Source organism: Tasmannia lanceolata, unplaced genomic scaffold (genome assembly GCF_043159265.1).
Source record: "Tasmannia lanceolata isolate RefF3 unplaced genomic scaffold, GAP_Taslan_0.1 ptg000037l, whole genome shotgun sequence".
In the NCBI taxonomy this organism is placed as follows: domain Eukaryota; kingdom Viridiplantae; phylum Streptophyta; class Magnoliopsida; order Canellales; family Winteraceae; genus Tasmannia; species Tasmannia lanceolata.
Genome location: NW_027518714.1, coordinates 19,910,411 through 19,937,836, shown reverse-complemented (window position 1 = coordinate 19,937,836; position 27,426 = coordinate 19,910,411). Strand labels below are relative to the sequence as shown.

The window sequence follows — 27,426 nt, the reverse complement described above, 5'->3', positions numbered from 1 at the left end:
AGACATCTCCAAGGTGAGAAGTCTGAATGTGATATTTATTTGCTAAGGGAGATTCCATGCATATCTCTCCTTTTTTAGAGTGATAAGAGAGTTTGGGCATGTTATCCCAATGGATTCTTTTCGATCATTGGTCCTTATTAATGAGTTAAGGTCTCCTTCCAGGTCTTTCAAACTACGAATGTACTCGTCCCACCAAGATTTGAAATGTTTTCTTGAATGATATTTAGGAGAGGATACTATGTTTATTCTTAAAGAAATTTACATTAGCAATTATTTGCTTTCTTTATAGGAAAGAGAAGTCGGCTAACTATCTTTTCGTCTCATGCAGACTGGTGGGTAAAGTTTGGTCTTTTCTTCTTAAATGCTTTGGTAAATATAGATCTTTCCGACATGTAGATCTTCTTTTGTTCAAGATCTATGAACAAGTGAGATCCCAAAATATCCATTTTGAAAAAGAAATGAATAGATATGGCTGAGCAGCAAGCAATGCCCTATTAGTCAAGTCAAAGCTGTTGTGCGCCTTACTACTTGAACTTACATGAGAGGGGCTAATTGGGGGGCGTGATCCCTTATGAGTAAAGGTTTTGAAGCAAGCCTTACTAATAGGGGGCTTCAAATCCCCCTCACTCTACTATATTATTAAGGGCATTTATGGCGACATGCCCCCTCTTAGCCCTTATTAGCCTGAGTAAGTTGACTTTAGAAGCCGGGCCTTTAAGAGATAGGGATGGGTGAGAGAGGGAATAAAACCTTGGAGGATGGATCGGGAAAAGTTACATTTGGCTCCGCCCATGACTTCCTTCCCGTCGCGTAGCTCAGGTGACTCCGTTCCCTTTTTTTCTTAGAATGAATTCGCTCGACCCCTACGAATCCAATCTGCCCACTGTTGAGAGAGGTGGAGAAAAGAGAGAAAGTAAAGAGTGAGAGAAAAGATTGAGTTAGGGTTCTCCTCCTCACTCATGTAATATAAATAATAAAGAGTGAAGTACAAAGACAAGTATGCCCTTGGGTATTATAATAAAGACCTAAAGACCTGTTAACACTCCCCCTCAAGCTGGAATGTAGATATCTAACATTCCTAGCTTGTTACAATTATCAACTAACTTAGCTCTACTTAGAGGCTTCGTGAAAATGTCTGCTAATTGATCTGTAGATCTAGTAAACACGGGAGATATGTAGCCTCGCTGAATCAAATCTCTAATGAAATGACAATCCAATTCAATATGTTTGGTCTTCTCATGGAAAACTGAATTTGTGGGAATGTAAATGGCGGATTTGTTGTCATAGTATAACTGAGCTGGAGAAGAAGGAGGAAATCCAATCTCTGAAAGTAAGGAAAGTAACAACATGAGTTCCCCACTCGTATGAGACATAGCTCTATATTCTACCTCGGCACTGGATTTAGACACGATATCTTGTTTCTTACTTCTCCATGAAACAAGATTACCTCCAATAAAGGTGCAATATCCTCTAGTAGACCGCCTATCAGCCGGAGATCCTGCCCAGTCTGCATCAGTGTATCCTTCAATTCTCTGGTGCCCATGCCTCTGAAATAACAACCCTTTACCTGGCGAACTCTTCAGATATCTCAATATCTGAAGTACAGCAGCCCAGTGTGAAGTGCGAGGTGAGCTCATATGCTGGCTAACAGCGCTAACTGCAAAGGTAATATATGGACGTGTAATAGTAAGATAAATGAGCTTACCAACTAAGCGTCTGTATCGCCCTGGATCTTTTAACAGGACTCCCTCTTCAGGGAGTAATTTCATATTCTGGTCCATAGAAGTTGAGGCAGGCTTGACTCCCAAACAACATGTCTCATCAAGAAGATCCAGAACATACTTCCTCTGTGAGAGGTAGATACCCCTAGTCGAATAGGCAACCTCAATGCCCAGGAAATACTGAAGACGACCCAAATCCTTAGTAGAGAACTCTGTCTGAAGGAAGGATTTGAGCCTCTGAATGCCACCTGTATCGCTACCAGTGATAATGATATCATCGACATATACTATCAACAGAACACAACCAGCCTGAGACTGAAAACTGAAGACGGAGTGATCAACTGCGCACTGCTTCATGCCAAAGCAATAAGTGTAGCACTGAACTTCCCAAACCAAGCTCTAGGAGATTGTTTGAGACCATAAATGGATTTCCTCAAACGGCAAACAAGAGAAGATCTCTCTCCCTGAGCAACATATGCAGGAGGTTGCTCCATATAGACCTCTTCCTCCAAATCACCATGAAGAAAGGCATTCTTTACATCCAACTGATGAAGATGCCAGCCATGATTCACAGCAAGGGGTAGCAGGACACGGACAGAAGGAATTTTCGCAACTGGTGAAAAAGTCTCGCCATAATTAATCCCATATGTCTGCGTGTACCCTTTGGCAACAAGTCGAGCCTTAAGGCGCTCAACTGTGCCATCAGGAAGGTGCTTGACTTAATAAACCCAGCGACAACCAACGGGGCGAGCACCATATGGTAGGGAGACCAAATCCCATGTCTGATTGGCCTGAAGGGCCTGCATCTCAAGATCCATAGCCGCCCGCCAGCCTTGATGATCAAGTGCCTCCTGTAGAGTCTTAGGTAGAGAAATAGAGGACAAAGACTAAACAAAACTACGAAATACAGGGGTGAGAAAGTCATAAGACACAAAAAAGGAAATGGGATGAGCAGTACTGCGAGACCGAGTGCGAGAGGCAATGAGAGAGTAAGAATGTACCTCAGAAGTGGGGATCTCGGCTGAGATGATGATGGCTCGGGCGGGGCTGAATGAACAACAGATTTGGCCCGACGCTGATACTGCTTCAATGGTAGAGGTAGAGGGGCTGCACAAGGCACTGACGTCGGCATAACAGTGGAATCAACTGTAGGGGAGGAACTGGACACCGGAGGTGTAGAAACATGGATGGGATCAGGAAGAACCGGAAGAGGAAGAACAGGAGTATGTGAGGAATCCTCCTGAAGTGTAGAGGGGGAGGGATCCAACGAGATGGACAGACTAAAAAATGACTGAGTTTCAAATAATGTAACATCCGCCGAGGCAAAGGATCGTCGCAAGCGAGGGCTGTAGACCCTTTTGGGTCCGAGAGTAACCTAGAAAGATACACCATTCGGCCCGAGGATCCAACTTATCTAATCCTGACCTAAGAACGTGGACAAAACAGAAACAACCAAAAACTCGAGGTGTAAGAAGGAAAAGATCAGAGGTAGGACGGAGAATCGAGAACGGAGAGGTGGCACCAAGGACCGAAGAGGGAAGTCTATTCACCAGGTAGCATGCTGTGAGTACAGCATCAGCCCAATAGGTCTTAGGGACCCGCATCTGAAAGAGTAGTGTCCGGGCCCCATCTAACAAGGAGTGAAGCTTCCTCTCAGCCACTCCATTCTGTTGAGAGGTATGAGCACATGAGGACTGATGAAGAATGCCTCGCGAAGAGAGGAATTCTTGAAAACCATTTGAGTAAGAGAAATATTCCTTTGCATTGTCAGTGCGAAGACATTGGATAACACATGAGATTGATTACTAACTTCAGTATAGAAATCACGAAACACAGAAAAAACTTTAGAACGATCTTTTATTAAATAAGTCCATGTCATACGTGAATAGTCATCAATAAAGACCACAAAATAGCGAAATCCAAATAAAGAGATAGTCCTCGCAGGACCCATACATCAGAATGAACAAGAGCAAAAGGGTGTGAAGCCCGACTAACAGTCCTAGAGGGAAATGGCACACGATGATGCTTCCCAAGTTCACAAGCTTCACACTGAAAAGACCTAACAGATGAAGAAGGAACAAAGGGAATCCTACGTAAACGCTCCATAGACGGGTGACCTAGACGGCAGTGCCACTGGTATGCATCGACCGAGCCATGTAGAATCGGATGGGACGGAGTGTAGTCGAGACGATAAAGACCATCCACCTCACGGCCCGAGCCAATCGTCCTCCAGTCGAGAGATCCTGAAAAAGACAATATGAAGGAAAAAATGAGATAGAACAATGAAGATGCTTTGTTAATTGACTAACAGAAAGTAAACTGAAAAGTGACTTGGGGACACAGAGCACAGATGATAATGTAATACCTGGTGAAGGAGAACAATTGCCAACACCAGTGATAGAAGAGGTACTCCCATCAGCAAGAGTAATAGAACGTGAAACAACATGATGAAAATCATGTAAGGATGACTGGGTACCTGTCATGTGATGAGATGCTCCCGAATCAATAATCCAGGAGCTAGAACTAGAGAGGAATGAAGCAGGAGAACTACCTGGCTGAACAAGACCAGCAGTAGGAGGGTGGCTGGCAGACCTGAAATGCTGTAGCTCATCATAGTCGACACGAGAGACGACCATCTGATCGGTCGGAGTAGCCAGTGGTGTCTGTGAAGGGCTGTCAATAGGAGCAAGCGAATCTGGAAGGGCAAGATGTGCAGTACGGCCCTGACGAGGATATGGAGTGTCACACAGCTCAGGATGGAGATCAAAGCATGTCTCGTGATAGTGACTCTCACGCCTACAATGAGTACAATAGGGCCGAGCTCGACCTCCACGGCCACCGCCATGTCCGCCTCGGCTAGTATCGTGACCACGACCGCGACAAAAAATGCCTCCTCGGGAAGGGTGGTCAGTGGCTCCATAAGCAGTAGTAGTTGAGACATCCACGGGAGTAGGAACAGTTATGCTAAGTGCACACTGCTGAGCTCGTAAAAATACCTCCTGTCGAAGATGAGTGAACTCTGGTCCAAGACCCTCAAGGAAATGAACAACAAGGAGCTGATCCCGCTGTCTGGCTGCCGTGGTAAGATCAGTGGTGAGAGGCATAAGAGCATCCAGCTGCTGGCAATAGGAGACAAACTGTCTGTAGTAATCATGGACTGTAGAATCACCACGCCTGTGACCCATCCAGTGCGAATAAGTGTCGCAGAGACGGGCGACATTCCCCTCACCAGAATATAATGCCGCAGTGTGCTCCCATACCTTTTTGGCAGTAGGGAGATCCATCATGGTGCTAGCAATGGCAGGGGTCATACTCTGCCATAGAAGTGTATGAACAAGGGCATCATCTACATCCCAATCATCAAAGGTAGGGTTAGTCTCAGGAGGGGGATCACGACGAATAATAGAAATCTTTCGTCGGGCCTTCAGATATGTCTCCACAGCAATCTTCCAAGTCAAATAGTTGGATCCATGAAGACGGGAAGTGGTAATCGGTGGGAATGACGCATCCACCGAAGACAAAGACGACGACGCAGCCTGACGCGGCTGGGAACTAGTAGCCATAGCTGGAGTACGAATAGTAGGGTCCTCAATACGAGGGGTATCTTCCATAAGAGACCGGGAAGAAGACTGAAGAGGACCAACAACGAGCAAGTAGAGACAAGGATGAAAACTATAAGCAAGCTAATAGACTGTGGCTTCATGAGGACAACATATGCATAAGGGAGGCATGAGATAGCCTCACGACATAAAGACAAAGTCGAGACAACTCCGAGCCACAAACATCGCAATGATGTAAGTATAAATCCAGATCAACACCATGAAGATAGTGATCAAGCCGAACAAGAAAATCTAGGGCATAGCTATGACCCAAAAGAGGAAGAAGAGATTTACTGTAGCGATTCACTGTAGCGGGTACTGTAGCAAAGAATGGAGGGGTTATAATTAGGGTTAGGGATGGAGAAAATGGAGGTGGAGGTTAAGGCTAGGGTTAGGGAAAAAAGAAGGAAAGAAAAGAAAAGAAAAAAAAATGGCCCTAGGCATCCATGCCCTAGTGCTCTAATACCATGTTGAGAGAGGTAGAGAAAAGAGAGAAAGTAAAGAGTGAGAGAAAAGATTGAGTTAGGGTTCTCCTCCTCACTCATGTAATATAAATAATAAAGAGTGAAGTACAAAGACAAGTATGCCCTTGGGCATTACAATAAAGACCTGTTAACACCCACTATCCTTTTTTTCATTGGACCTCTGCCCAGGATGCCCCTCTTAATTCAATGATTAAGGGCTTCTGCAGGAAACTTCGGAAAGAAAGCGTGTAGGTTTGTGAAATACAAGGTGACAACCCAAGAGGGGGGGAGGGGGTGAATTGGCTACTTAAAAATTTGGGGCTTAATTAATTGGATTACTAAAATCAATTTACAAATTAAGCCTTAATAAGTTTAACCCTTGATTAATTAATTAAAGATATTAAGAGCTAGGGTTTGGATGTTACTTTAAGAATGCTTTCACTAACCCTTGTTTGATTAAAACATAGACACAAGTTGGGTTAGAGAGTACCAATCACCACAATGTGCAAATGAGAAGGAGAAGAAGAAAGTACCCACAAGGCACACGTTTTATAGTGGTTCGGTCACAACTTGACCTACTCCACTCTTCCAAGTTTTCCTCCTTAGGATTCTTCACTAACCAATAAGATTCTTCAAAGGGCAAATCTCGAAGCCTTACACCAATTCCTTCTTCAAAGGGATCACACCCTTTTCTGCACAAAACCTTTCCGAGGACACCTTCCTCGTACAATTGATTTGCCTTTCTTTCCGGATCAAATTGGAGACCTTCAACTATGGAATGAAGAAATAAAATAAAAGAACTCTTAATGCCTCTTGATAGGCTGATTACAACTTTCAAAGCTCACAAACTCTCCAAGGAATATATACAAATGTAAAGCCTATGGAGATCCTCTTGATAGAATGTAAAGATACAAGTTCAAAGAGGTTTAACCTTTCATATAAAAGTTTAGGTTCAAGAAGATGGGATTTTAATCTTGCAAAAGGTTGTGTATAAAGGTTTAGATAGTGTATATATAGCCCACAAGAAAATATGATCGTTTGGGGGTAAAACTGTAATTTACAGGGTTGAAAAAGTCAACCTGCGAAAGCCCCAACGGATCTATTTTTCAGTCGCGGCGGTCGCCTGCCCTTATCGGACTCTTATTTTGAAATTCAAAATTCATACCGGCGCGGTCGACCGGCCCAATGGCGGTCGCCCGGTGAGGGCTTACTGTTTGAATTAAATTTTTCGCTCAAAACACTATCACAGTTGACCGGACCCATGGAGGTCGACCGCCCATACCATACTGGATTGTTTCTGTCTTAAAACAGAAATGCATCTGCGGTCGCCCGGCTTACCCCGGTCGACCGACCCGATAATTCGAGATAGCCTGGATTTTCAGGTTCCATCCCGCGGTCGCCTTGCCTAGCCCGGTCAACCGGCCCTGAGTGAAATTCCATTTTAACTTTAAAATCTAGGGGCTTTTGGGCTATGGTCTTTGCGCTTTAGTCCAAGGTTTTCAAACACATTTTTGGGTGTGTTGATGGTTTTTAAAGATGTAAAATGTTAAATATAAAAATCATTTTGAAAACCTTTTGAAAGTGCATTTTATATAAAATCAAAAGGACTCCAAATACATTCTAAAAATAAGAACCTTGAGTCTTCTTGGAATGTCTTGGCTCCTTTGCACTTTCTTGGACTTCTTCGGCTTGGGTGAACATCTTGACCTTGTCTTGGTTCTTGTGACATCCTCCAATCTTCACTGCATGTTGTGAGGTGCATGAAGTGTCACCAATGACTTGTTCAACTCCAAGCTTCTTCTTGACACTTGCTTAGGAATTTGTGGAATCTTCATGATGAGCTTCTTTACTTGAGCATCTTCAAATGAGGATGACTCCAATATAGGTGCAAGCTGTTGATCAATGTGAGCGTGGGTCCACAAGCCATGTGTTGTGTTAAGTTGTGTAATGGCGATATATCTTATCAAATTCCTGTGTAGAGCACAACATCTCAAAGCAACACATTTGTCTGACAATGCTAATCAATTTGTGTTTGCTAGCATCAAAACAAGAACGTAAGGTGAATGATTGAACCCATGTGCACCCTTGGGCTTACAGTTTTGTTGGTCCAGTTGTCCCCCGACGGTAGCCTGGTAGGCCTTGGTTCAATCTTGCTGATTCCACTTAGACATGGCTCAATAAAAGGGTAAGCTAAAAGTGTTCTTAAAACAAAACTCTCAGTGCAATCGTTTCCAAGCCTTACTTAAGAGGGCTTTAGTTAGGTCCTCTACAGACAAGAAAGCCTCTTGGCTGTACTCTACCGTCCGCCTCTAGAAGTTCTTCTCTTTTGGCTCGGCGGAGCTAAGCTGGGTTCAACTTTTTAGGAAATACATAAAAAGTCCACGCAGCAAACCGAGTCCTTGCTTGCGCCGAACTGCCGACCAATAATAGGTACCCCCACGCTAGGCAGAGTTAGTGAACCGTGTAATAGGGCAACCATTTCGCGCGGTTCGAGGTGGCACTTTAGTCAGCTGTTGAGGCCCGGCTGGTTCTTGACCCCTATCCAATTTTTTGCCAATTCATATTCTTGCCGAATCCGAGTTTGCTCCTCCAACCATTACAAAACTAATACATATTCTGTTTAGTACTTCAGGTGCTTCTGTAGCGTATAATGTAAATCCCATAGCGGAATAGTTCCAATGAGCCTTTCAAACTAGTACTTTTTGTAATCGACATATTGCTTCTTTAATAAATGTTCGTTCTTCGATCAAGTTTTGAATGAATTTCTTGTCAGATCGTTTGGATATTCAGTCCTATTCAAAGCTTTAGACAAAGGTGCTATTGAGATATTGGGCCCTTATGGTATCTTGTACACATTTCATTCGGATATCTAGTCTCATTCGTAGCTTTAAACAAAGGTGCTATTGAGATATTGTGCCCTTATGGTATCTTTACACATTCCGACGATTGGCCGAGCAAAGAAGTCAACTTCAAAGTGGATATGTTCTCTGAAAAGATCTCAAATGCTTTAGTACATGTAGATCCCCTTTTGTCCAGTGCCTTCGGTGAAAAATATCCTTCAGAAGATCAACCCATATGTGATTGTGTGCGGTTTATAGAAGAAGAGGGACGACAAAAATGCAAAAAAGGGGGATACTTTAGTCAGCTGTTGAGGCCCGGCTGGTTCTTGACCCCTATCCAAGTTTTTGCCAATTCATATTCTTGCCGAATCCGAGTTTGCGGCTCCAACAATTACAAAACTAATACATATTCTGTTAGTACTTCAGGTGCTTCTGTAGCATATAATGTAAATCCCGTAGCGGAACAGTTCCAACGAGCCTTTCAAACTATTACTTTTTGTAATTGACCTATTGCTTCTTTAATAAATGCTCGTTCTTCGCTCAAGTTTTGAATGAATTTCTTGTCAGATCGTTCGGATATTCGGTCTTATTCAAAGCTTTAGACAAAGGTGCTATTGAGATATTGGGCCCTTATGGTATCTTGTACACATTCCGTTCGGATATCTAGTCTCATTCGAAGCTTTAGACGAAGGTGCTATTGAGATATTGTGCCCTTATGGTATCTGTACACATTCTGATGATTGGCCGAGCAAATAAGTCAACTTCAAAGTGGATCTATTGTGCGGAAAGATCTCAAATGTAGATCCCCTTTTGTCCGGTGCCTTCGGTGAAAAATACCCTTCAGAAGATCAACCCATATGTGATTGTGTGGGGTTTATAGAAGAAGAGGGGACATCTTGTCCCCCGTTTTTGCAACTTTTTGATGAAATAAAATTTGTTACCGTTTAAAAAAAAAAAGTCTGAAGGTAACTTGTGATGTTGTTGCACAGGTTCTTGGAGATTGGCCAATATTATTCTTCCTGTCCTTGATTCAAATATAGTTGCTCGGATTTATTGCATATACCTATAGGCACAAACAATATGGCGGATTCTTTAGATAGAGAGGGGCTTGGGAGTGCATCTCTTCATATTAGGAATAGACACCTGCTAGACTAGTTGTTTGTGTTTTATTTATTTTGATGTTGTGTTCTTGCTTCTGTTTTGGGGCTATCTCTATCTTTGCTTCTTTATTCTTCCATTGGCCTTTTTGTTATCTCAAAAATAAAAAACAAATAAAACGGTGAAATCCGGTGAAAAATGATCGTCTTCAACCTTGGCTTAGGGTTTGGGCCAAGTGAGGAAACCTTTTTTGGATAGAATGATGCCTTCTGATGCATTTTGGCCCCGCATTCTATTGGGGAAGTTGAATTACCATAAATGCTAGGATATCCAACATTTCTGGCCAAAATGGCTGGAACTTGAATGAAAAAAAAAACCGTTACTGAATGGCTGGGTCTGGCAAAGTTATGATCACTTGACCCTCATCATTTCAGAACACACCTTCAATCATGCACAAGGCCCTTGAGTGCATCCGCAATCATTCTCTTATCTTTCCAACTGCCACCAAATTTGAGTTTCATCCGATTACCAGGAGAAGCATCTTAGAAGTTTGGAGTTGTACTAGAGCAATGTTGACCATACACCACCCCATCTAGTTCACACAAAGTTGAGCAGTGGCATATTGACACTCCTTTAAAATACAGCTAAAAAATGGCTTGCCTTGATACTTGGATATGCTTTCTCTAATTAGTGATATGCTTCCTCTAATTAGCCATGTAACCCAAATACAGATTTCTCTCTTGGCATTGCACTTCCTTCAAAGGTCCATATAGTTGACAAGTTGATACTTCATGAGCACCGCATCCCATCACTCATAAATTAGACATAATCAATTCATCTCCCTGTGATAATCTCAGTGGTGACTTGGTTGATATCTTTTCTCCAAGAAGAGCTAGAATCAAACTATCCTCTCTGGTGCAGGGACTTAGACTGAAAACTATGTAACGTACGTGGAATGTGGATCAGTGTATATAGGTTGTAGGCTAATACAAGTATACAACAAAACCACCTCATGCAGGCAGCTGTACATTTTGTACATATGTTCCTATTTGTGCAAACATGTATATCTCCTCTTAACCTTTATTCTCTTGTTTCATTAATTGTTTGTTCAATGCCAGAAAGGTCTTATTGGCATTTACTCTGATATCAACATAGTGTATGTGTGTATTATGTGTTTGCTAATACTTATATCCTTCCACAAAACATGGCAATCAATACATTTACTGTATTGTAGTCAAAACTGCATAATCAGGTAAAGTTCTCCAGAAGTCATTACAGAGGTTAATCATGATATTATGGTCATTTACTGATATGTCTGACATTGTTTTATCACAATTCTTATATTTTGGAATTTCTTAGAAATTTGTTCATGGATATGCTTGCATGGCATTTTTCACTGAAAAATACTATTTAAGAAAGCATTTTCTCAAGGCTCTATAATGTTTGATTGCAATTTATTTTAAAAAGGAGCCATATTCATATGAGTATATTTTCCTATTGTCCACTTTTCAGGTAGAGTCCGATATAAATTTGCATCATTTTGGAACAGAAATCATGCCTTAAGAGCTTTACAGCGTGCAGCAAAGAATTTTAAAGAGATGGAAGAAGCTGAAAAGAAGGTTTATTTGTTATTCATAATTGTTCTCATAATTTATTTTGCTTGTATATCATCTTCGCATCCTGTTAATTTGCATTCAACATATAAGAGTATGTGTTGAGTTTATGTTGCATGGTTGGTATTATTTGGAGATTATTTGGAACTTGATACCCGTGAGAAAGTTATGTTTTGATGGGTGTGATATTTTTATATTATGAAATCTTCTCAGTTGGCTTGAAAGTTCAATAGTTTCTTGAAAATGATTTCTCTAGCAGTAGAATTTGCAAATGGTTTTTATTTTCTCTGGCTCCTGATTCTCTTCTGTATATTTCTCATCAGTCATTTAGTGCCATATTAGTACTGGTCATTGAGTGTAAACACTGTACTGTTCTCATTACTTTGCCTCTGATGGATGATATAACTTTGAGATCAGTAATTATTTTATTCAGTGAAATATTTGTAATTTCTAACATGGCTTAGTGAAATATTTGAACTTTTTAACTATGGGGTCTACTAACCTATATTGAATTATTTCTTTCTCTGTGGATTTGGTGCAACTACTTGACTCCAGTCATATAGTTTGATCCCTTACTGTTATTCAGTTTAATGAAGATGATCTAGTACTTTCTTTTCTTAACTTTTTATTTTTGGAAGTATAGGAGAAGGCAGAATCTGCATTGCGTGCACATAGCAGCTCTTTTAAAGGCATTAAAAGGCATACAAAAATTCCAGAAGATAATATTCCCAAGACTGAGAAGTTCCAGGCTTTCATCAAAGAAGAAGTTCTAGTTGGCATTGTCAATGTATGCTTCTTTCTTTTCATCTATGGTGAAAGCTGATTCCAAAGAATTAATAACCTGTTTTAATCAGATCCATCAACCTTCTCCCCAGGAAGTATTCCCATGCACAGCTGAGCAGTTCTTTGATCTAGTACTGAGTGATGATTCGAAGTTCTTCTATGAGTATCGGACAGGGAGGAAGGACACTAATCTTAATGTAAGTAGCTATGGCTTTGAAATCCAAGATTACAATATTTGAAAATTTTAACCATGGACCCATTGTTTCTGCCTGTAACTACCATGTGGCCATGATGGATTTTTTTTTTTGAATGGCTATAGATGGAATCACAGTTCTAAATTTCATTTCGTTTCGTCCGAAATGGACGAAACGTTTCGGTTTCGGCCGAAAACCAGAACGAAATGACGAAAATTTCGTTTCGTTCCGGATTTCGGCCGAAATCGATCGAAATTCGACCGGAATTGACTGAAATTTACAGAAATTTGTTGAAATTTACCAAAAAGTTTCGAACAAAATTGTCTGAAATTTTCCAAAATTTCGTTTCGGTGGCCAAAACGAAATGGCCACCGAAACGAAATTTACAACTATCATGGAATTGCTACCTGTCTATTCGTTTGGATGGTCAATTTTCAGATGAGGATGAATATATTAATCTTTTCGTATTTTACAATATGTTTACTTTTCGAACCATCAAATGAAGTAGAGAAACTGGGCTTTAAGATTATGATGTTTGTTTCTGCTTGTAATTATCATGCATTCGTAATTAGAATGACATGGTTGCCTAGGATTTTTTAAGAGGTAACCTTCGGGACTGTAAAAACCATCCACTTTTCCTACCTTGACATTTTAGCAGAGAAAGTTGGCTGTTTCTCATGGCTTCCCAACTCCGATTTTTTTCAAAATCAAGGTTATCCCTTGTTATTTCATTCATTGTTTCAGCCATTCCATGGGTATTTCAGTCTCAAATTCATGCTTCTTATTTGCTAGTATCAGATGATGGAAATACACATTGCTATTTTGAAAAGAAAAAAAGTTCTCTACCATTAGTTACATAAAAGCCATTAAAAAAAACATTATATAAAAATCTCTGCATTAGTTTGATAAAAATCTCTAGTGATTGATTTATTTGATCATATACATGATACAGTATTCGTTGATTATATGTAATTTCTGACTGACGACTACTTATAGAAGTATTTTAATGTTTTGGGTGTTATATTTGCTTTTTCTCTAGTTGGGCCAGTGGCACGTTGCAGATGAGTATGACGGTCAGGTCCGGGAAATAACATTTAGAACTCTATGTAACAGTCCCATGTGTCCTCCAGACTCGGCCATGACGGAGTGGCAGCATGCTGTTCTGTCAGCCAATAAGAAAACCCTGGTGTGATTAACTCAACAAGTACTTAAGTTGTTAATTTGTCTGTTTGGATCCTGTTTGATTTGCCTAGTTTTCTTCTACTGAGATAGGACTTTGACCTATTCTATCCGCCTGTTTCAGGTGTTTGAGACAGTGCAACAGGCACATGATGTTCCATTTGGCTCTTACTTTGAGGTAGTTCCGATCTTTTCTCAGAATGAATTTTTCTTTCAGAATTATAGTTGCTTTCATCATCTTTTATATTATATTCTCAAATTTACTTTGCCGAATGCATGCTTTTTCTTTATGTTATTCTTTGTTTTGAACGTGAACTTAGATGCCATGATGACATCAAGGTCAGGTTATAACCAATTTGCTTCATGAGTGCAAAAGGAGCACCATTCAGAGTGAAAGCCTGTTACATCATGAGAATGATAAGGACAAAATGAGCAAAAATTAGGATGTCTGAAATGAAGGGGCAGAAGTGAAAGGAAGATGGGAGTGGCTGACTTCGCTAACCGTAGCCTATCTCAGGCCCAACTCATCGGTGTCTCAAATTCGTCATATCTTTTTTCTGAAACTAAGATATTATATTATAATCATAGTGATAAATCTGTCTTTGGAATTTTTCAAGGGTATATCTCGGGAGATTTAATTCATTTTAGGGTTTATATTATGAAAATAACTGGAACATAAGAATATTTTAAAAACACAAAATTTAAGAAAAAATTAGGGAAACATAATAAATCATGAAATTATCACATTTTTTCGTGATAAAAAGATGGAAATGGAAATATCATGATATTTTTTTAAAAGGGAAATGTTATCAGCACAACCATATTTTGATATTTGCACAAACCCAGCTGTCTTTTCTTCTTTTATTGGGTCCTGAGAGATTTTTGGGAAATGTAATAACCTTTTGATAGCTCCTTAAAATTTGTATACTTAAAGACATGATGGTTTGTGAAAATATCAAAATATGTTTTGTGCTGATATCGTTTCCCTTTTTAAAATCTCAGGACAATTTTTTATTTTTGTTTTTTATCCAAATGTTGTGAAAAATCACAGTAGTTTGAAAAAAGTCAGTGATGTTCGTAACTATGACTATATTTTTCCGATTTTTCTATTTTTTAACTTCTAAACATTTCATTTTATTTTGTAGATCATTATTTTAGTTAACTTCACTGGCTCATTTGGATTTGGAGTTCACTTCAGTGTTAGAACTTGCTTCTGGACATTGGTTTAGACTGGCCGAAAGAAGCTCATCTTCTACCCTTAATGGTACATGTAGATGTGCATAGTTATTGGTGCTAAGTGGCCTGAAACTACAGCCCCTCTAAAATTAAACACTGGTGGATGATTCAAGATTCGGACAAAGGATAGTTATCATCTAATAATTCTGCTCGGAGAAATTTGCTCAAATTCTTTGTGTATCACTTGTTTAAGGCACCTATACACATAGGAAGGTGAATTCAGTGGTGGAAGAGTTTCGGATAAGGGAGATGAGCAAGTAGATGTGGTTTAGAGGAAATATTAGTGTCTGTTAGCGTCGGGCATTCGGCTTTTAACTTGGCTATTGATTCTTTCTCAATTTTTCTTTTCCCAACTCACACCTATGTGTTTTTTTTTCTTTCATCATTTCTTCTGTCAAATATTGATGGCAGGGTTATTGGTACTGTTTCAGGTTCACTGTAGGTGGTCTTTGGAAACAACCTTCGAATCCTCTTGTACTCTAGATATAAAAGTGGGTAAGTCTGATATTTCTTCTTCACCAACTTCATTATGGTTGGTAATCTTGTATGTGTTGTTACCAATCTATAAAAAAAATTAGGACTCTTGGACTGGTAACTTGACGAGTAAATCAGTTTAGTAGGAGTCTGAGCAGCATTCTAAAGAAGTCGGCAATTTTTGTTATTTGGAAAATCAACTGAGCTAATATCTGCCTCCTATTTTTTTCATTTCATGTGCCGTGCTTATGAAAGAGGGACAAAAGTTAATATTTAATCTCCAACATATATCTTATTTAATTCAGTGTGGGGAGCCTGCATGACAAGAGCAGACAGCAGGCATGGTGTATGGGACCAACCACTTCTTTCTCTCACCACACCAGCCACTTCATTCAATCATATGTTCTATTCTAGGACACTGGCTATTCATTCTTTTTCTTTCTAGTTTAATTGGGGACTTTCTGACTTTCTGAAAAGGTTGGCTTATTACCCGTTGTGCATGATCTGCCATGAACATGGAAGAGACCTAGCAAGCAAAAGAGGGACTTTCAGATGAGCAGAAACTGTCAACTATTATTACTGCCCCGTGATTTTTCTCTCTCTTTCTTTTGGTGGTTTCTTTTGTTCTTTAAATGCTCCTTTACACCATTCCACAATCACCTTTTTCGAAACCTGAGAAAACACCATTATTCTCTTTATTTTCTTATCCCTCTCAATTCTCTCTTAAGTCTTAACTTAATTGTGACCCACGTCTATGGTCTTTCTTCTCCATTTAATAATTATTTTTTCCCATTTGTTGTTATGTATTTTTCTTTTACTATTTTAAATTTATAATGCTACCGGGAGTCGCATAACAGCCCAATTACAGGGGAGATTAATGTCAGGCATATAATGAACAGGCATAACACCTGAAAGACAAGCAGATCTGTTTGGTCCCATGATTTGGCTGTTATATACTATGATACTCAGATATTTGGTAGGTCAAACATACCATGTCCGACACGCTACGATACTGAATACTCGTACTCCGATACTTTGATACTTCATGGATATTTTTCTTGGTTAAAATAACTATAATCTTTGAAACTTATGTCACTCTCCTCGAATGAACTATACTTTTTGCTTGTCATTGACACATTTTTGCAATTATAATTTTAAGCATGTTAGTATTATAGATGCTATTTTAAATATACTATTTATCTCATCTTCTATGTTTGATCTAGTTATAATCTTCTATGTTTGATCTAGTTATATATATATATATATATATATATATATATATATATATATATATATATAGAGGAAAAAGAGTGTGCGGTTGAGCGCACCCACGAAACATGCGGTTGAAGAGAGAGAAGCTATCTCATTGGCTATTGAAACGTGGGCCCATGCGGGAAAAGAAAGAGAGAAATTGCGTTATCGAGGGTGCGTCACGATCTAGCTTCTCTCTCCTCTGCGGAAATCTCAAAACCCAGCCGAAATCTCTCTCCTTCTCTGCGAGTCTGTTGAGAAGAAAAACCTCAAAAGAGTGTGATCGCATGTTTCTTTGGTGCGGTTGGGAAGAAAAACAAAATCCATAGAGGAGAAGAAAAACCTGCGATTTCTTACAAAACCCAGCCGAAATCTCTCTCCTTCTCTGCGACTCGTGCGAGCAAGGGTTTCGAACCAGAAGCTTTGTTCCTTCGAGCTTTCTTTCAATCTTGGATCCTAAATCCGCGTCTCTCTTCTCTCTCGCTTTCTCTGCAAGTCTCCTCTCTGCGGCCCCTAAGGTTAGTGTGATTCTAACTTTAATCTCTTCTTCTCTTTTTTTTCCTGCAAATGATGTGCAAAAAGAGCGTTTCATCATTTTTTCCTCACTTTAATAGGGTTTCATCTATTTTTTAAGTGGGTTTCATCTGCAAATCACTTCAAGAGGGTTTCATCTGTTTTATCACTTTAAGAGGGTATGGCCTGCAAATCATTTTTTAATAGGGTTTCATCTGTTTGTATTTATTTTTAGATTTTTAGTGTATGTAGGGTTTCATCTTCTGCCTTTGTCTTTTTCTATTTTCTTTTTTCTATTCCATCTCCCCCACATGGCAATCTAGCAGAAACCCACTTTTCTTCATTCTCATACCATTCCCTGTTGTTATCTGTATAAAAGTCAGGATTTTTTTTTGCTGCAAAAATCATCAATAGTGCAAATTTTTCGATTTTGCTGCAAAAAAGTTGCAAAAATTTAGCGTTTAAAGTGGATTTTGTTCTTTGTTTCTTTTTTTTCTCATTGTTTATACTGGATTTTCTCTGTTTCTCTTTTTGGTTCCTTCTATTTTTCTTTTATTTTTTTCATGAAAAAATCATGCAAAAATTTTCGATTTTACCTCTGTTTTTATTCAGTCTCCCTCTATAGATAGGAGGTATAGGATCTTCTCTCTATTAGTAGCATTTGCATGAATTTTAAAGTGCATTCTTTTTTTTAATCTAAACTGTATATAATCACTGTTAATAATGTTCTGCACAGAGTCAATGTATAAGGCAACAATTGGAGTTTAAATTATGTCCTTCCATCTCTGTTATGTTTTCAGTTCTTCGTGTTCATCAGTGCAGGAAATAACAACAGAACAGCTTCAAAATCTACTATCCCCTAATACTGGTATGAAACAACTTGAATCGTCACTGAAACCATATTTTGTTTATGTTGCTTGTTTGTGATGCATGGAGAACATGAAGAAATATATGTTTTTGAAAAAGAACATAGTCTGATAGTAAATGCATTTGGTAATTCATTGATCAAGTGACGCAATTTTTGAACAACCTTTTTTTGATTGATAAATTTCTAAACAACTTGATTGACAAAATTATACATGGTTAGAAACTTGCCCTCGTGCATGAGAAAGAAACCTGTGTCGGTGTGCATTCAGCAGAAGGGATGAGAGATTACTTTTTGTGAATTAGATGGGAGAAAACTTTTCCCTCCCCTGTGAGAGAGGATGAAAAACATAAAATGTGGAACTTATCCCTCGAAATGGTGAGTATGCCTTTTAGAGTTCATAATATAAATGTAAGGAAAAGAACAGAGAAACGGAATGGTTGGACGAATTGCGAAGTACAGGTGCATATGTGAACCTTATTGACACCTCAAGAGGTTAGAATCATCAATTTTCTAATGGAACAAGGCTTTATTGCACATTTCGTTTCAAAACAACCCTAACTATTTAATAGGTGGGACTTTTCCATCCTTAATAGGTGGGACTTTCCCTTTTATTATAAAAGTCAGGATTTTTCTGGGATAACTAATGAATCTTTCAATTATTTGCTCAGTTCTCTAAGATTAATTGTTGTTTATTTCTGCAATATGTTTGTGGTTAGTTAATGCATTTTTTTTCGCTTTACACAGGCCTCATCCAACTGAATGCTTTGGTGGTGACCTGGATGGCGATTGGAGGATTCTAATAACCTGAAAAGAGATAGAAGTAGTTGGATGAAAAGGAATTGCTCCACACTCAACGGGGGCAATGAGATTGAATTTGTGCTCTGATGCCGCTTTAGATTCTCAAATCTTTGATCCAAAATTGCATCTTTGCTGTTCCAATTATAGATTCTAAAGTTTGACATCATGCTTGCAAAGATACCTTACAGGGCGAAACTGGCAGTTATTGAATTGCTTGTTTGCATTCTCCAGACTAAAATTTCCTAATTTTTTAAAGACATGTGAATTTCTTGTTTGAACCTGAACTGTTACGCCATCTCAAAGTGAACTGTTGCTTGATGGAATACTGAAGTTGGGTTTTGTTTATATTGGTTCCTATTGCTTGTTCTTTTTTAGGCCCTATTTGTTTAAGATAATGAAGACCGATTGTGAGTGCTAAAACTATTACTGGACTCAAATTTAAACGTAATTTTGAATCCAGTAAATGGATTGGTACTCATAATCGGTTCACATAATCTTAAACAGACAGTTCCTTATCATGTGATTGCCTGCAAGAATATTTACTAGTGAATGTTGTGTCCTTAAGATGCATTGAATGTATTGGCAGATAACTTGTGATGGAAACGAAATTCATCTAACTCTATTGAACAACACGTGATTACTAAGACCCTGTATGTTTTTTATTTTGAGAATAGATTGTGACTCCAAAACTGATAATTGGACTCAAACTGATCGTTTGAGTGCAATGGTCAGTTAGGCTTATACCAATTTGATAATTCCCATTCAGATTCCTGACATTTTTTACAGTTCAAGAAACTTCCTTCTGCTCCCATCAATGAAGGCCTTAAACCCCATTCTAGCTTCCTACGTCTTTGAATTCTTACATCTGCAAGTACATTTCCCTGTCAGATGTCCAATCCTAATTGCTCCAAAGACAACCTTCGTGGGTGGATTTACTTACTGAGTTGCACCCTGAATTGGAGATTAAGGAGTAGATAAGTTACATTCTAAGTGGGTTCCTATGACGACCTGGGAGCCTTGTTGTTGAGATTGTAACAAATATTCACTGGATCAGTTTTCAAGCTTTTCTCGATCTATAGAAGAGCTTTGCTACCATTTTCACTACGGGCCATCATGCGATAGAGCTTCGGGATGGTTGTGAATCATTGCTTTGATTTGTTGTATAACTGTATTATTATGGATGATTTGATTATTATTTGACACTGTCAATGAACTCTGATCATATATGTGTGAGAAAATTGACATAAGCATACTTCAAAAGTCCTACGTCCATACTTTTTTTTACTTTTTCAAATCCTATTATACTTCTACTAACTACTAAAATAACATATCAGGTTACCTGGTGGTGATTCTTTTAAGCCTTTCAATAATGTGCAATCCCTTTATAGACGGAGGGTCAGGATCATCCAATTGAATGATTTTTGGGGCACAAGTGCACAACCTATTTACTTTGCGTTCCAACAAATGAACGGTTTGGATATTCCTATGAAGTGGGCCATACAGTACTTTAAAAAAATAAGGAACTCTACCCCAACATGCCATATAAAATCTCCACTTTTAGAAACAGAAGAAATTCCAGCATTTTATTTATTTTCATTTTTAATAGAGAAATACTTTTAGGCCAAATTGCATACTGGAGCGGGGGAACTGCAGTTGTATGGTATCATCTTTTTACTGGCAGCTCTGAATGAAAATAAATGAAATGCTGGAATTTCTTCTGTTTCTAAAAGTGGAGATTTTATATGGCATGTTGGGGTAGAGTTCCTTATTTTTTTAAAGTACTGTATGGCCCACTTCATAGGAATATCCAAACCGTTCATTTGTTGGAACGCAAAGTAAATAGGTTGTGCACTTGTGCCCCAAAAATCATTCAATTGGATGATCCTGACCCTCCGTCTATAAAGGGATTGCACATTATTGAAAGGCTTAAAAGAATCACCACCAGGTAACCTGATATGTTATTTTAGTAGTTAGTAGAACTATAATAGGATTTGAAAAAGTAAAAAAAAGTATGGACGTAGGACTTTTGAAGTATGCTTATGTCAATTTTCTCACACATATATGATCAGAGTTCATTGACAGTGTCAAATAATAATCAAATCATCCATAATAATACAGTTATACAACAAATCAAAGCAATGATTCACAACCATCCCGAAGCTCTATCGCATGATGGCCCGTACTGAAAATGGTAGCAAAGCTCTTCTATAGATCGAGAAAAGCTTGAAAACTGATCCAGTGAATATTTGTTACAATCTCAACAACAAGGCTCCCGGGTCGTCATAGGAACCCACTTAGAATGTAACTTATCTACTCCTTAATCTCCAATTCAGGGTGCAACTCAGTAAGTAAATCCACCCACAAAGGTTGTCTTTGGAGCAATTAGGATTGGACATCTGACAGGGAAATGTACTTGCAGATGTAAGAATTCAAAGACGTAGGAAGCTAGAATGGGGTTTAAGGCCTTCATTGATGGGAGCAGAAGGAAGTTTCTTGAACTGTAAAAAATGTCAGGAATCTGAATGGGAATTATCAAATTGGTATAAGCCTAACTGACCATTGCACTCAAACGATCAGTTTGAGTCCAATTATCAGTTTTGGAGTCACAACCTATTCTCAAAATAAAAAACATACAGGGTCTTAGTAATCACGTGTTGTTCAATAGAGTTAGATGAATTTCGTTTCCATCACAAGTTATCTGCCAATACATTCAATGCATCTTAAGGACACAACATTCACTAGTAAATCTTCTTGCAGGCAATCACATGATAAGGAACTGTCTGTTTAAGATTATGTGAACCGATTATGAGTACCAATCTATTTACTGGATTCAAAATTACGTTTAAATTTGAGTCCAGTAATAGTTTTAGCACTCACAATCGGTCTTCATTATCTTAAACAAATAGGGCCTAAAAAAGAACAAGCAATAGGAACCAATATAAACAAAACCCAACTTCAGTATTCCATCAAGCAACAGTTCACTTTGAGATGGCGTAACAGTTCAGGTTCAAACAAGAAATTCACACGTCTTTAAAAAATTAGGAAATTTTAGTCTGAAGAATGCAAACAAGCAATTCAATAACTGCCAGTTTCGCCCTGTAAGGTATCTTTGCAAGCATGATGTCAAACTTTAGAATCTATAATTGGAACAGCAAAGATGCAATTTTGGATCAAAGATTTGAGAATCTAAAGCAGGCATCAGAGCACAAATTCAATCTCATTGCCCCCGTTGAGTGTGGAGCAATTCCTTTTCATCCAACTACTTCTATCTCTTTTCAGGTTATTAGAATCCTCCAATCGCCATCCAGGTCACCACCAAAGCATTCAGTTGGATGAGGCCTATGTAAAGTGAAAAAAAATGCATTAACTAACCACAAACATATTGCAGAAATAAACAACAATTAATGTTAGAGAACTGAGCAAATAATTGAAAGATTCATTAGTTATCCCATAAAAATCCTGACTTTTATAATAAAAGGGAAAGTCCCACCTATTAAGGATGGAAAAGTCCCACCTATTAAATAGTTAGGGTTGTTTTGAAACGAAATGTGCAATAAAGCCTTGTTCCATTAGAAAATTGATGATTCTAACCTCTTGAGGTGTCAATAAGGTTCACATATGCACCTGTACTTAGCAATTCGTCCAACCATTCCGTTTCTCCGTTCTTTTCCTTACATTTATATTATGGACTCTAAAAGGCATACTCACCATTTCGAGGGATAAGTTCCACATTTTATGTTTTTCATCCTCTCTCACAGGGGAGGGAAAAGTTTTCTCCCATCTAATTCACAAAAAGTAATCTCTCATCCCTTCTGCTGAATGCACACCGACACAGGTTTCTTTCTGATGCACGAGGGCAAGTTTCTAACCATGTATAATTTTGTCAATCAAGTTGTTTAGAAATTTATCAATCAAAAAAAGGTTGTTCAAAAATTGCGTCACTTGATCAATGAATTACCAAATGCATTTACTATCAGACTATGTTCTTTTTCAAAAACATATATTTCTTCATGTTCTCCATGCATCACAAACAAGCAACATAAACAAAATATGGTTTCAGTGACGATTCAAGTTGTTTCATACCAGTATTAGGGGATAGTAGATTTTGAAGCTGTTCTGTTGTTATTTCCTGCACTGATGAACACGAAGAACTGAAAACATAACAGAGATGGAAGGACATAATTTAAACTCCAATTGTTGCCTTATACATTGACTCTGTGCAGAACATTATTAACAGTGATTATATACAGTTTAGATTAAAAAAAAGAATGCACTTTAAAATTCATGCAAATGCTACTAATAGAGAGAAGATCCTATACCTCCTATCTATAGAGGGAGACTGAATAAAAATAGAGGTAAAATCGAAAATTTTTGCATGATTTTTTCATGAAAAAAATAAAAGAAAAATAGAAGGAACCAAAAAGAGAAACAGAGAAAATCCAGTATAAACAATGAGAAAAAAAAGAAACAAAGAACAAAATCCACTTTAAACGCTAAATTTTTGCAACTTTTTTGCAGCAAAATCGAAAAATTTGCACTATTGATGATTTTTGCAGCAAAAAAAAATCCTGACTTTTATACAGATAACAACAGGGAATGGTATGAGAATGAAGAAAAGTGGGTTTCTGCTAGATTGCCATGTGGGGGAGATGGAATAGAAAAAAGAAAATAGAAAAAGACAAAGGCAGAAGATGAAACCCTACATACACTAAAAATCTAAAAATAAATACAAACAGATGAAACCCTATTAAAAAATGATTTGCAGGCCATACCCTCTTAAAGTGATAAAACAGATGAAACCCTCTTGAAGTGATTTGCAGATGAAACCCACTTAAAAAATAGATGAAACCCTATTAAAGTGAGGAAAAAATGATGAAACGCTCTTTTTGCACATCATTTGCAGGAAAAAAAAGAGAAGAAGAGATTAAAGTTAGAATCACACTAACCTTAGGGGCCGCAGAGAGGAGACTTGCAGAGAAAGCGAGAGAGAAGAGAGACGCGGATTTAGGATCCAAGATTGAAAGAAAGCTCGAAGGAACAAAGCTTCTGGTTCGAAACCCTTGCTCGCACGAGTCGCAGAGAAGGAGAGAGATTTCGGCTGGGTTTTGTAAGAAATCGCAGGTTTTTCTTCTCCTCTATGGATTTTGTTTTTCTTCCCAACCGCACCAAAGAAACATGCGATCACACTCTTTTGAGGTTTTTCTTCTCAACAGACTCGCAGAGAAGGAGAGAGATTTCGGCTGGGTTTTGAGATTTCCGCAGAGGAGAGAGAAGCTAGATCGTGACGCACCCTCGATAACGCAATTTCTCTCTTTCTTTTCCCGCATGGGCCCACGTTTCAATAGCCAATGAGATAGCTTCTCTCTCTTCAACCGCATGTTTCGTGGGTGCGCTCAACCGCACACTCTTTTTCCTCATATATATATATATATATATATATATATAATATGATTGTGAGCTTGAAGCTCATATAGCTGATATGAGCTTGAGGGCCCAAACACATGTAGCCCCACATTGTTAGGATGATCCAAAGCATTCATTTGAAAGGCCCTTACATAGATAGGATGTGTACAAAAAATCAGCTCCATAGGATCATCCTAACCCATCCAAAAGTGGAGGGCAAAATGGACAGACACCGTTTGCCACAAATCTGCCCATTTTTGCCCTCAGCTTTTGGAGGGGTTAGGATGATCCAATGGAGCTGATTTTTTGTACACACCCTATCTATGATGGGGTCTTGTAAATGAATGGTTTGGATCACCACAAAAAATGTGGGACCCATGTGTTTGGATCACCACAAAATGTGGGACCGATATATATAGCTCATATAAGCTATATGAGCTTCAAGCTCACAATCATTTTCCTCATATATATATATATATATATATATATATATATATATATATATATGTTTGTGTCTCATCTCATCGTATGGGACAGCTGTATCCATATCCGTATCTTTGAATTTGGAAAATGCTGATTCATATCTCCGTTCCCACGTCTGGATTCATAAATGGGCATTCATGGGTTATATATGCGCATACATTCTGTAACAAGGCTGGTGTGAGACTGCCAATAAAATTTCTATTATGATTGGCAACTCGCAGATATCCTCAGACCATGTTCTGATAATAGTGCAACTCATTTTGTTTTGCACTTTTAATTGGCTGCTGAGAACTTTTGGGGGATTGTAATAGCCTTTGGCATCTGTTTAAACAATGTAAAACAAGGTGAGTAAGCCCCATTATCTGAACATGGTCGTGGGGATATCAGTAGCCTTTATTTATTATTGCGTTGTTCTTTCTTTTTTTGGACTTTTGGTGAATTTTTGTTTTGATTTTTCATTTACTCAGCCAATCACTGAGTTTTTATTTACAGGTATGTTTAACTTGGAAACTAAAGACAGGTTTCCATGTCGATTTCTAATTTTTGGAGATTGATTGTTACTACATTTTTAGTGTTAGTGAAGTTTGGTTTCATACAGATGCTGGATTTTTCAGGTGTACATTTTAAGAAATGGTGTGTGATGCAATCTAAGATACGGAGTGGAGCTGTCAATGAGGTTTGTATACCCTGAGGAATCATTCTGATTTCTGCCATTTCTCATTTGTTGATTTTTATGCCGCATGTTTTTAGCCCCTCACAGCTTAATGGCTGACATTGCTGTGTAAATCAGTGTCTAAATCATTGTTTCCAATTTTCTTGGTCCAAAAACCATCAATTTTCCCAATCAAAAAATTGGAAACAGAATTGGAACACTAGAATTCTTGTTTTGAATAGGAATTATGATTTGGTAAATTGATAAATGGAAATTGCTGATACAAGGCATGGTATTGGGCTTTGTTGGCACCTGTTGAGACAAAATGTTGTTAATTATTGAATCTATCCTTAATAATCTGATTTTCCTTTACCATTTCTCTCCATTCTCAAACCATACCCTTCATCTCTGCCATGCAAGCTGCAACAATGACTAGCAACTGGATTCAATTGCTAGGGTTGGGATAAAAATCTGACAGGTCTGATTAGAGGGATTATACATTTGATTGATTTGGGTTGTGATTGCGGGTTTTTCTTTTTTTTGATCTGTTAGAATATGTAGAATGCCTAAGGGCATAGTTGTCTTTTTACCTTTACTTCTCTCTTAATATAAATACATAAGTGAGGGGGAGTTCTCTCCAACTCACTCTCTTCATCTCTCATTTCTTCTTCAACATTATCTTTCTTTTTGTAATACATCAAGAGAAATAGCAGAGCATGTTAGAATTTGATTTTCTAAAGCTGTTGGAGATTTCATATCTGCAATGTCTTAGAAGTTTTGAACTCTGTAGGGGAGAGAATACGAGATGGAACTTCTCTGTTAGGGAAAATCTACGTAGGATCTTGTCAGGAATGACCTGATTATAATATGATTCAGACATTAAGAAAGACTTAAGGCCACGTTTGGATATCCACAAGATTTAGATTTGGATTTCTCACATTTGCAGTTGAGATTTGGAACTGGATCAGATTATTTGTGGCAATTACCTTCACCCTCGCTGCTCCTCGACCTTGCTGCTGAAGCAGCCAGACCTCCCTTCCTCCCTCCTCTCCCTTTCTTTCTCTCGTACAACATGAGCATGAGGATGATTGATGTATTTTGTATCCAAATCCAAATACAAAAGTATGAGGTATCCAAACGTGGCCTAAAAGATTTTCCCAGGATGTTCTGTTCTTTGGATTACTAGACTACCCTCTCTCTATTGTGGATATAGGGCTTCAGTATCATCTCTCCTCAAACATCCTCTAATTTCCTGGAACAACTTACATGCAAATTTTTCGGATATTTCTTCATTGCTTTGCTTGTAGAAGGAAACATTATGAATCTGATTCCTATAATTTGCTATTCAGTTATTTACACCTCTGTCAACTGTAATGAATTTGCGATCTGCCATTATATTCTCATTTGGCCAGTACTTCATCACTGACACAATAGAAATTCTTTTTATTCTACAGTACAAGAAAGAAACTGAATCAATGTTGGAGTTAGCCCGCTCATATATTCACTCAAAAACTTCCAGCAGAGAGAATGATCCGGCATCAGAGGCCACCGCCTCTCCAACTCAAAGCAGCTAAGGACAGTCCCAAATCAGGTGTGGCAATATCTTCTGTCAAAGTCCCTGTACCCCTTCTATCTAATAGTAGATAATGGGAATGAATAATGACTCCATATTTATGGAATTGGGCAGTTGTTGTAACATTGTGAATGTAGAAATCCTGCTCTGATCGTGTTTATGTCTTAGCTTGCCGCCCTGCCTTCTTGCAAGAGAACTAGTGGTGTGTTTCTGCCTTGCATAATTCCATTCTTGTTTCAAATTCATCACTTTTTATTTCTTCCCTGAAGACCGATGAAGATCATATGAGCCGTATATTCCAGAGAAACTAATGGCATTCTTGGCCTATGCTGTGCATGGTGCAAAATAATGGGCCCCATCCAATCGAAACATGAGTCGTAAAATGGTGGGTCCCATCTTATGCATGGACTTGGGTGGAGATCGTGGGACCCACCCCATCAAAACATGAGGTAAATGGCGGGCTCCATCCCATGCATGGGTTTGAGTGGAGGTGGTGGAACTCGCCATTTCCGAACAATGTAAAATGGTGGCCTCACCCTATGCGTAGATTTGGTTGAGATAATGGGCTCACTCATCGGTGTAAATGGTGGGACCTAGGCGTGATATGCGTAGGCGTAAAAATGATGGGCCTCATTTTATCAAAACAGGAGGTGTAAGATGGTGGGCCCCACCCAATGAATGCAT

At 38.6% G+C, this 27,426-nt stretch overlaps 1 protein-coding gene and 2 long non-coding RNA genes across 5 annotated transcripts in view; 2 read left to right on the top strand and 1 right to left on the bottom strand.

Moving 5' to 3' along the window:
* The window catches only part of LOC143861080 (BAG-associated GRAM protein 1-like), a 77,544-nt gene extending 50,544 nt beyond the window's left edge, over positions 1 to 27,000 (top strand). For 2 of the 3 annotated variants that reach the window (XM_077371973.1, XM_077371975.1), the window contains exons 11-18: positions 11,235 to 11,341; positions 11,979 to 12,122; positions 12,190 to 12,315; positions 13,352 to 13,498; positions 13,616 to 13,669; positions 15,159 to 15,222; positions 25,132 to 25,193; positions 26,624 to 27,000. In XM_077371973.1, the coding sequence (XP_077228088.1) occupies positions 11,235 to 11,341; positions 11,979 to 12,122; positions 12,190 to 12,315; positions 13,352 to 13,498; positions 13,616 to 13,669; positions 15,159 to 15,222; positions 25,132 to 25,193; positions 26,624 to 26,743 (824 nt within the window). In that variant the 3' untranslated portion in view covers positions 26,744 to 27,000. The remainder of the gene's footprint in view (positions 1 to 11,234; positions 11,342 to 11,978; positions 12,123 to 12,189; positions 12,316 to 13,351; positions 13,499 to 13,615; positions 13,670 to 15,158; positions 15,223 to 25,131; positions 25,194 to 26,623) is intronic. The other variant, XM_077371974.1, reaches the window with a different exon arrangement.
* LOC143861904 (uncharacterized) lies at positions 16,762 to 19,614 on the top strand. The gene is made up of 3 exons (XR_013240066.1): positions 16,762 to 16,970; positions 17,766 to 17,833; positions 18,578 to 19,614. It is a non-coding gene; the product is annotated as an uncharacterized LOC143861904 (long non-coding RNA).
* Positions 21,832 to 23,786, bottom strand: LOC143862255 (uncharacterized). Its single transcript, XR_013240232.1, has 3 exons — positions 23,578 to 23,786; positions 22,715 to 22,782; positions 21,832 to 21,970 (listed from the first exon to the last, which is right to left on the bottom strand). It is a non-coding gene; the product is annotated as an uncharacterized LOC143862255 (long non-coding RNA).
* Positions 27,001 to 27,426: the final 426 nt, after the last annotated feature.